At 43.3% G+C, this 10,802-nt stretch overlaps 1 protein-coding gene across 1 annotated transcript; it reads left to right on the forward strand.

Moving 5' to 3' along the window:
- Positions 1-159: 159 nt before the first annotated feature.
- On the forward strand, positions 160-10,799 carry EMC1 (ER membrane protein complex subunit 1; the record flags this gene model as incomplete). Its single annotated transcript, XM_009698047.1, has 22 exons — positions 160-284; positions 568-633; positions 800-893; positions 1,360-1,488; positions 1,646-1,772; positions 2,114-2,263; positions 2,627-2,794; positions 3,400-3,471; positions 3,958-4,017; positions 4,263-4,385; positions 4,620-4,716; positions 5,439-5,555; positions 6,493-6,692; positions 6,930-7,079; positions 7,664-7,825; positions 8,067-8,186; positions 8,425-8,562; positions 8,933-9,106; positions 9,267-9,477; positions 9,703-9,787; positions 10,287-10,416; positions 10,632-10,799. Coding segments are annotated over 22 exons (2,866 nt in total), but the record flags the coding sequence as incomplete, so codon positions are not given.
- Positions 10,800-10,802: the final 3 nt, after the last annotated feature.

Genomic DNA, 10,802 nt, shown 5'->3' on the forward strand with positions numbered 1-10,802 from the left:
GGGGCGTCCCCACCGCGCCGGGGCCCTCCTCCTGCAAGCAGGCCCTGCGCCCGCCGTGCTGCCTCCTGCCGCAGCCACCCGTTGGGCCTTGCCCTCCCGCCCCCTCAGCGAGGTGCCCCGTTTTCCTGTCTCACTCCCTCCCCGTGTTTCCTCTCCCAGGAGGCAGCAGTACGTGGGGAAGCTGAAGTTTGCCTCCTTGGAGGCGTCGCAGGGTTCAAAGAAGCTCATTGTGGCCACTGAGAAGAATGTTGTGGCTGCCCTGAACTCCAGGAGTGGCGAAATCTGTAAGTGAAGCAGCGGGGTTTTGTTGTGGGGAGTACACCTGCTGTGCTGGGGCTAACGTGTCAATGAAGTTGCGTTACGTTTTTATGCTGATAAATTAATGCTGGTCATACTGCTTTGTCAGACTAAGAGAATTCAGCCAGCAGTTCAAAAGCTGTTGCTTAGGATAGGCAGACTTTTCTCTGCATAAGCTTACTGCCATAAAGAGCCTAAGTTTAAAAATAATAACAGACAAATGTTTTTAGGGGAACAAATCTTGTTCTTACTTAACTCTTTTTCTTTCAGTGTGGCGCCATGTAGACAAGGGAACTCCTGAAGGAGCAATAGATGTGATGCTGATTCATGGACAGGGTGAGGAGAATGTGCAGATGGTGTGCTGGGGCTAGCAGTTGTCCTTGCATGTGGTATCTCAACCACATGTTAGGCCACAAGTTGAACTTGGCAGAACTCCTTGCCTTGTTGATCTGCGGTGGATGTAAGTTCTGTGTTCATCTCTTTCTCTTCGTTTCCCGGGCAGATGCCATCACTGTGTCCAATGCTGGACGTATTCTGCGTTCCTGGGAGACCAACATTGGGGGGTTGAACTGGGAGACATCCCTAGACACTGGCAGGTAGGCTTTCATGTTTGCACTGTCTTTTTTTCTTTGTAATGCTGGTCTAGAAGGGAAGAAGGGGATTGTTGACCGTGTCTCAACTTGCATTATGGAGAAAGATTAGTTAGATGTAAAGTTTCCAAAATAACATTTGGGTGAATTCTTTAAGAATGCCTGAACCTTGCAATTAAATCTAACATTGTTTTTATTTTTTAGCAAACCAGTAAGAGGAAGAGATGCAAATCTTTTTCATAGATGGATTTTCTCTTTAAATCTACAACATGTTAAACATGCATCTGATTTAGGGTGTTTGGATTCCAGCCTAATGCTGTCTGTTGAGATCAGCAAGGATAGATAAAGTGGGCTATAAATTGTACTTTGAGACTGATGTTAAGTGTTTGAAGAAGGTCTTCAAAGAGACTGGTTTGGTTTTTTTCCTAGAAGAAAATAATTTTCTAACTTACTGTCTCTGACCTGTGCTTAGTTTCCAGGTGGCTAGTTTGGTGGGGCTACAGGATACGGTGAAATATGTGGCAGTCCTGAAGAAGGCAGCCATTTCTCTTCACTACCTTTCCAACGGGCACCAGAAATGGGTGGAACACTTACCTGAAAGGTAAGAACATATTTTAAGTAGAAGTGTAAACTTCTGACAGGGAGCCTGTTGCCTCGGAGAGGAAAGGATGCTTGCTGTACTTGCCTTATGGTTTTGAAAACATCTGAAAACAGTAATGTGAGAAGACGATGCTTCATGGTTGCTGCCTCTCTTGCAGTGAGAGTACTCAGTACCAGTTGTTGTATTCCCATGGGACTGGAGTGATCCACGTGCTTGGAGTCGTTCCCCAGAGCCACTTGAACATTTTAACATTCAGTGTAGAAGATGGAGAAATTACAAAACAGGTAGTGCTCGATTATAGATTAAAAATATGGAATTTGATGTTAACAAATGTACTTCCAACTAGATGGGCTGTGGTGTGGTGTGCAGAGTAATTAATTGTTGTAGTACAGATAAACTTCCCTTTCACTGTGGCATTGCCTACGGGCCAATAAATGAATTTCACTGCTGAGTGCCCTGAAAGCAAAACTAAATTAGGCTTGCAGCTGTTAGTCAAGACAGTCCTGGACATCTCAGACTGATAGATAGTTTCTCCCAGGGTCATGGGTAAAAATAATTCTGACTTAAATTCCTGGTTGTGTCCGGGTTGGTTCTTTGAAGATTTTGTTTATGTCTCGCTTGACAGATCAGAGTGGCAGCCCCGTGGCTGAAGAGCTTAAACAGCGTGTGCGGCGTGGTGGGGGAGGCAGTGCTGGTGTGCATGGATGTGGACGCGCGTTCGCTCTATGTTTGCTCCTTGGAGACGGAGCAGGAGATGAAGCAGATCCCGCTGCAGGTGAGAAGTGCTGAAAAAGCATTGTACATAATTCATTGTCCAACTGGTGTGGTGCCTGATTGAACCTGGCAACGTAGGGAATTCTCTTATCAGTAAACTACAGAATGACTGAGGTGGTGAGTAGGGGACCATGATCCATAAATTGAGGGAAGGGAGAGAAAACTCTTTGTCGGTCTAATCATTCCTCCTGAATTGATGTCTTCAGAGCCTTGCTCTGATGGGAGCCTAGGCCTCCTTGCTTCTGCTTTGTTTATCCTGACATGGGGAACCTCTTCATAAAGCTTATATTGCTGCTGTTAAATGGAAGGTATTAGTTTCAGTGAAGAAAAAGTTCTCATGAACACATATGCTTGTCTCGCACAGTCACTTGACCTGGAGTTTGCTGATGGCTTCCAGCCCAGGATATTGGCCACTCAACCCAATGTAGTCAGTGCCTCGCGGACTCAGTTCTTCTTGCAGCTGTCTCCAAGCCACTTCTCTCTGCTGCAGTACAAACACGGGCTGCTCAGCCACCTTCGGGACTTCCAGCAGGTAACCAAGACAAATGTACTCAAGCAAGAGGGCCAACTACAGCTTAAAATTCTTTTAAAAAACCCCAAAACCTCTGTACTAAGAGTTCTGAACAAGCTGCTGAGCTTCTCATTTCAATTGTGCTCTTGGCTGCAACACTTGAAAACCATTTGATTTCATTTACACTAACTGCTGAAATATTTCTAGACATCAGTGTAGGCATGCTTTGTTGCCAACAACTGTTAGCATTGGCGTAGTTTCCAGGTTTTGAGGTGGATAGAGAGATGCATGTCTTAAGTGGCCAGTGGTGTGGCAGTACTTTCGTTAGGCCAGCTGAGAGGTTTTGAAAAGCAAGTAAGCTTAAAAAAGCTCAGTAACGCTGGACATAATGGTTCAGAAGCCTGTGACAGATCTATTGTTTCCATCTTTACGAGAAGTATTTTCAGTCTTAAAAGAGAAATTTTTTCTTTATTTGGTGAAACAATGAAATTTAAAATTTGGCTGTGAAAGATCATCTGTTTTTATTTCCAGTATGGCTTAATCTGCTGCATAGGTAGTTTTTGGTGGGGCTTGAGGGTTTTCTTGTTTGCTTTGTGATTTCCTGCTATTTTTTTTTTTCTTTTCAGGCAGCTCTGGTGAGTTTTGCAACAACTGGGGAGAAAACTGTGGCTGCTGTCCTGACCTGCAGGAGTGAACTGGTTAGCACAATTTGCCTATACTATGTCACCATCGCAGCTCTAGTGTGGATACGCACTGGGGGTGGGTTCTGCAAGTGTTTTCCTTCACAGGCACAGGGATGGGTAGTAACTGGAGGAAGAGGAAATTTTAATTAGCTTCTTAGATGTATGAAGACAATGGTAATGCAAGGAGGTCTTGATTATCTCCACCTGAGGCTATCTCTGGCTCTGTGAAGCATGCCGTTCTGTGTGCAGCCTGTTTTGGCCTTGTGTAAGGTGGGCATGTAATCTAGAAATCGGCTTTAGTGACCTACAGAGGATTTCAGTTCTTGGGGATGCCGAACTTGGCAAGGTTTCCTTTTTATCAGAAATAGAATAGAACAGAACTGTTTCCTGCCTGTTTTCAGAGTCAAGCTGAGGCTTGTCAGGCACTCAAAAACCTAATTTTTTTTTTTGTACTCTTATTGGGGTCTGCAGCCATGTTATCTCTTCTCATCATCATTTCAGAAACCTGGAAGTTCTGATGGCCTTCATACTGGAAATACTCTGGAGGATTCCCGGAGGCAGGTATAAAGTGCACTTGTTCCCAAGAACAGTAGAAGTTCTTGGCAGTCTGTTTTATTCCTTTGCATGGAGGAACAGAATGAAAAAGGTGTTACACCATCTTTTTGGAGACTGATGTTTTGTAGCAGCTTGATATATATAATCTAAAAATGTTTTGAAGCCACAGTTCTTGCTGAATATGAAATCCTTCTACAGAATTTGATATGCCGTCTATGTTTAACCCAGCCACTTTCTGCCTGTTGTTACAGGAATCCTTAACCTGTTCCAATCAAACCTACAATATTAATCTCTACCTGGTTGAAACAGGACAAAGATTGTTGGATACCACAATTACCTTTAACCTGGAGCAGAGCGGTGCCAAGCCACAGCAGGTGAGCAGGGAAAGATTATTTCAGTCCTATAGTTTATCGGACTTGCAATGCCCTCCCTACTCTGATTTGGCAGGATTGGCAGAGCCCTTCAGACAAGGTGAAAAGCGTTCTGCAGACATGCCTGCTTCCTGCATACAATCAGGCTGTTGGCTCTTGTTTTGCCTGAGAGTTCTATTTTCTCCAAGAGAATGATGTGATCATTAACCTCACTGTTCTGCTTGCTCTTTTTTCCAGCTATACATCCAAGTTTTCCTGAAGAAGGATGACTCTGTGGGCTATCGAGCCTTGGTGCAAACGGAAGACCACATGCTAATGTTCCTCCAGCAGCCAGGTAACTGGCACAAATGGTTAGCTTACCCCATTTTTAACAGTACACACCTTGTCGCTGTAGGACAAGAAGAAAATTCCAAGTCCCAAATGATGATATTTTACCATTGCTTTCTTTGGAAACTGATGAAATGAATTTAACTGTTCTAAGTCCCATGAAAGATACTGGAGACTCTTTCACCCTTCACAAGACATCTCATCTGAGAAAACAGTTCTGCAGTGTTCTTTGTGTAGACGGAGCCTTTGAATTTCATGGGTTTTCTGCTAATTTCAGAACTCTCTTTGTAGGATGACAGTCTAACTCCTGTTGCAGATCTTCTTCAGAGTTTCTTCAGAGAAGATCCTCATGGCAAAAATGTTAACTTGCAAAAAGGGCTGAAAGTCCATCTCAGTGACATGAATTTTCTGTGACTGAAAAGGAACCCAGGTGTTCACACTGTGTATCTCTTATTTAAAATCAACTTAATGACTGTAACCCTTTTAAAACACTGGATTACTTTACTGATCCCTTGGTATTTTTCCAAAAGTGACTCCAGCTGCATAAAGTATCAGCCTTCTATGAAGTAGCTAATTGCACGATATTAGATAGATACACGCTATTTCGCATTCCATTAAGAACAGGGATTTGCATTTGAAGGGTCCACTGGAAGATACTCCTATATGTAGTGAGTCTGTTCCCAGATACTAAGTTATTTTTTCTGATATTCTATTCTTATTTCTTTCCAGGAAAAGTTGTATGGAGTAGAGAGGAGTCACTTGCAGAAGTGGTAAGCTTGGAGATGGTGGATCTGCCTCTGACAGGCGCACAAGCTGAACTGGAGGGAGAATTTGGAAAGAAAGCAGGTAAACCATAGATCTAACAGAATTACCTTTGTGAGTTTGTGTTTCTTCCTGAATAAATGTTTTATTGTTTTCTTTTTCCTCGGAACTGAGAGTTAGATTCAAATTTCTACTGATGGCAATTAAAACGAGCAGAAATAAAGCCATTTCTGTCTCAACTTTTGAAGTCCAATGCCAAATGCAGATGACATGAGCATATTACACTGTTATATGAAAAAAACAGTCAGCGGCGGTATGAAGGATTTTGGCCATGTCTCCTAAATGTTTCCCTTTGACTCTGTCTGGAGGACTCATTTGCAATAGCTTTTGTTTTTGCTTTGTTTTGTTTTTTTCTTGCTGTCCTGGATGCAGCCATTCAAGGTAACCTCAGACTGCATGCAGTGTTTTCTGATACTTTGGACTAGTGCTTCTTAGTGGAACTTGATCTCCTCTCTGCTTGCTTTCCTTAGTGGTGAAATATAGCTGAAGTCTGGTGTTTCGCTTTTTTTGAGAACCAAAATATAAACCTTGTTTGGGCAGAATTAAGTATTTTTTTACTTCAGGGGCTGCTCTTACTCCAAGTAATGAGTGCAGAGGGAGATACAGATGTTCTTGGTGGGTAAACTTCAGGTGGGCATTTGCTGTGAGTGTACCAGTGAGAAAGAAGGAATATAAAGGAAGAGATTATGTACTCTTTAAGAAGGTTTGCTTTCAGTGGGTGACAACGTCTTTTGGATTGAGCTTATACAAGGGCGAAGTGGGAAAAGGTTGGTGAATGCGAGGGTCTGTCATAGAAACTGTATAGTAACTCTAACTCTGCTGTTCTGGAGTGGGAAACAAAGGCAAAGAATTATCATAGGGTCATGCATGGCAGTATTCTACTGGCTGAGACCATGATTTCAATTATGGAGTGGGACATAATGTTTTTCCCCTCTTGTTATCACTGTCGGTCTTTTTGCAGATGGTTTGCTGGGGATGTTTCTGAAGCGGCTGTCCTCCCAACTTATCTTGCTGCAAGCCTGGACCGCTCATCTTTGGAAGATGTTCTATGATGCCAGGAAACCCCGCAGCCAGATTAAAAATGAGATTAACATTGACAATTTGGCCAGAGATGAATTCAACCTCCAGAAAATGATGGTGATGGTCACCGCTTCAGGAAAGGTGAGGAAGCCAGGGTAGGAATCTGTTTCTAGACGGTAGCAAAAAGTCTCAGCTCTGAATTCCCACCCCTGTTTTTAGCCAGGTTTTGGGCAGAGAAGATGCACAGAATGTTTTGTGGTAGCTTTGGAGGGGGACTAAGACTCTTCTTTCTTTGTCATATCTTAAAGAAAGATGCAGTCCTCGAACGCGAGAGATGTGGTGTTCTAAACTTTGGCTTCACTGTGTCTCTTTGCTCAGCTTTTTGGTATTGAAAGCAGTTCTGGCACCATCCTGTGGAAGCAGTATCTCAGGAATGTGAGACCGGGCTCCTCCTTTAAGCTGGTGGTCCAAAGAACAACAGCCCATTTTCCACACCCTCCACAATGTACCTTGCTTGTTAAGGACAAGGTGAGTCCCTTTCCTCTGTCTCTCCATTGAACTTGCTTAGCATGGAAATCGGCCCTTTGAAAGGGTGGAAGAAGGTATCTTTTTGGGTATTGTCCGGTTATCACTGATTTGGGGACAGGAGGAGAGTGACAGCTGGAGAGGAGCAGATGCACAATCCTAAAAAAATTAAGGATACCTGTTTTAAAGCCTTTTATTGAAACAAAAGAAATAATTTCATCCAGTTTCTTTGGTCATGTGAGATAAGTCATGTGTGGTCTCCATTAGCTAGGTGACAATGGCTGTCCTTTAGCTAGCTGCAGGATGTTTTGTACTCCATACATGAGGGAGGAGGAGACATAATAATGTGTCGAGACTGCTTCAGCAGGTGGCAGGTAGAATTTGTTACAGCCATGAATGCTGTGTCCTGCCACAGTATGGTTTTGATAGAGAAATACGGGCACGAGTATATGCATGTTCAAACAGAATGTTTTGAGGAGGGAATAGCTGAATCCAGGGTATGAACAGTTGACACCAGCAAGGAACAGGTAGAAAACCAGCTCTTTTTTCCGCCTTAGGAAAAGTTTTGCATCTTGTTTGTTTTTCAGGAAACCAAAATGAGCTTTCTGTATGTCTTTAACCCCATCTTTGGGAAGAGAAGTCAAGTAGCTCCCCCTGTTTTGAAGCGTCCAATTCTTCAGACTTTGCTTCTGCCTATTATGGATCAAGACTATGCCAAAGTACTGCTCTTGATTGATGATGAGTACAAGGTAAATTGCTTTGCCTGGAGGCAATTTTCTTCATGTTCTGGTTAATTATTGCCCTCCCTTTTAGAGCAAGATTTTAAAAAAATGCCATTGAGTCACATTTCACAGAAAACTGTGAGGTTATTCTGGTAAGACAGAGGTCATCCTGATAAACATGTTTGAAATAATTTTCTATGTTGGTTTTTTTTTTTCTTGCCTTTTGTGTGTCAGTTGTTTTTTAACCTGTGTTTCAATTCTTTTCCAGGTTACAGCTTTCCCAGCCACTAAAAATGTCCTTCGCCAGTTAGAAGAAATAGCTCATTCTATCTTTTTTTATCTAGTTGATGCCAAGCAGGGAAAACTCTCTGGATTCAGGCTGAAAAAGGTACGGAAGACTTATTACAGTCTAAGTGACATCACTTTCCTAGATGTCCTCTGGATAATGGTAGATCTCTTAATTTGGTTTACAGAGTTTTGCTCAGAATAGAAACAGTTCAGCCTCAAACTGTGCCTAAGAAACTTTTAAAATTCAAAAGCAGAGAAAGCTCTCTGCATCTTATCGGTGGAGATGGTGTCTGCTGAGGACAAGATAAAACCTCCTACGTCATGCTTTTTTCTTGCAGGACCTGACAACAGAGGAGAGTTGGGAGGTGGTCATACCCACCGAAGTACAGAGGATAGTGACTGTGAAAGGGAAGAGGTCCAATGAGCACGTGCACTCCCAGGGCCGTGTGATGGGAGACCGCAGTGTTCTCTATAAGGTGCCGTTGGAACTTTCTGTTGACATTTTGTGAATGTGTTATCTCACGGGAAGATGTCAGCACCATTTCTAGGCACTACATTGAGATTAACTACCGTGTGGTGCCATTTTTTCTATATATGCATCAGTGTCCATAACCTTCTGCAGAAGATGTTAATTTTGGTGGAGATGTATTTTACAAAATGTTTTAATGCAGTGATTAAGTCAGTCCAACATCTGATGATGGGGAAATAGCTGCTTGATTTCTTCAGGTGATTTGAGCTAACAAGATACTTTCTTTATTATAAGATAGGCCCAGAGGAAATGCAGATAAACAAGGTACCTGTGGCACTAAAGTGGAGGGTCTCGGTTGTCTTTAATTTTTTCTCTAGTCCTTGAATCCAAACCTGCTTGCTGTGGTGACAGAGAGCACAGATACTCATCACGAGCGAACTTTCATTGGAATATATCTGATTGACGGAGTCACAGGTAGAATCATCCACTCATCGGTACAGAAGAAAGCAAAAGGACCTGTCCACCTCGTTCATTCAGAGAACTGGGTGGTGGTAAGAAGTTATTCTGATAATGTTCTTTACATTTGGGAGGTAGGGGCAGTTGCTGAACTTGTATGGAGAAGACTTTTTGACCATCCCCTGTGATTTCCTGCTACCTCTGTATTATTGACTCTGCTTACCTCATATTCCTAAAAATCTTCTCTCGTTTCAGTACCAGTACTGGAACACGAAGGCACGTCGGAACGAGTTCACTGTGCTGGAGTTGTATGAGGGGACGGAGCAATACAATGCCACAGCCTTCAGCTCCCTTGACCGTCCAATTTTACCTCAGGTTCTCCAGCAATCTTATATCTTTCCATCTGCTATCAGTGCCATGGAGGCCACCATCACCGAGCGTGGCATCACCAGCCGTCACTTGCTTAGTAAGTACATGCTGCTCTGTTCGGGATGTGTTTATGCGACATGCATAAGCCAGGTTTCGTACTGAAAACAGAACAAAGTGCAGTTTGCTGCCAAAAATCATGCCCGTGAGCTGCCCTGGACTCCTAGCAAGTGCAAGGATAGGCACCAAGACAGCATTTTTGCTGGCTGTTAGAAAATGCTGTCAGAAATGGCCATTACTAAGATGCGTTTCTTTTAATGCACAGTTGGGCTTCCCTCTGGGGCCATCCTCTCCCTTCCGAAGGCTCTGCTGGATCCTCGCCGCCCAGAGATCCCTACAGAACAAAGCAGGTAAGGAAACAGTGATAGCCTCTGTTCCTGGGCAGCTTTGAAGAGGGATGGATTTTGTGTTAATGCAGTAGAATGAAGTAGAACAAGTTGTCCTGGACAGATTCAGGGCAATTCTTGCATGAAATTAAGCAAGGTTGCTTTGTTCCCTGTCTGTGAGGGTGGAATAAGTTTGTCTGTAATGCAGCAGGTCTTTTCATTAGCAAAAGCAGCCTGTTGTCTGCACTCTAAGAAGTAGCAGTCAGAGTAACTGTCTGAAGTTTTTAAAATTACATTTATTTTTAAAACTTTAGAAACCTAAAAGGAGGCTGCTGCAGTGTAGTCTGACCCAGCTGGGTATGTTTGATTTTCATCTTGCAGCAAAAAAATGAATCTGCACTGGGAAAAGCTGCTAAATTTGCTGTTTGAGGTCAGCTTGTGATAATCAGACTAGGAAACGCAGGTGATGTCCTCCGTGTGTACTGTTTGATTCAGTTTTGATTTCTCTTTAAATGCCTTTCAGAGAAGAGAACCTGATTCCATACTCGCCTGATGTGCAGATCCATGCCGAGCGGTTTATCAACTACAATCAAACCATCTCCCGAATGAGAGGGATTTACACAGCTCCCTCTGGCCTAGAGTCTACTTGTCTGGTGAGTACACGGTGGAGGATTCAATGTAGGCTTGTGGAGTTTGCAGGTAGAGCAGCATGATACCGTACCCTGTGGCAGAGAGGTCTGTAACTTCCGATCATCTGGCTGCTTGCTGCTTAAACATTTCTTTTAATCAGAACTATAGACCTGAGTCAATCATTTTTGATGTGTTTGGTTTTCTTGAGCATTACCAGCTCATGATCTCATCTCTTTAGGTTGTTGCGTATGGCCTGGACATCTACCAGACCCGAGTTTACCCATCAAAGCAATTTGATGTCCTAAAAGATGACTACGACTACGTGCTGATAAGCAGTGTCCTCTTCGGGCTGGTTTTTGCTACTATGATCACGAAGAGACTTGCTCAGGTGAAGCTGCTGAACACTGCC

This window comes from Cariama cristata, unplaced genomic scaffold (genome assembly GCF_000690535.1).
Source record: "Cariama cristata isolate BGI_N322 unplaced genomic scaffold, ASM69053v1 scaffold45533, whole genome shotgun sequence".
Lineage (NCBI taxonomy): Eukaryota > Metazoa > Chordata > Aves > Cariamiformes > Cariamidae > Cariama > Cariama cristata.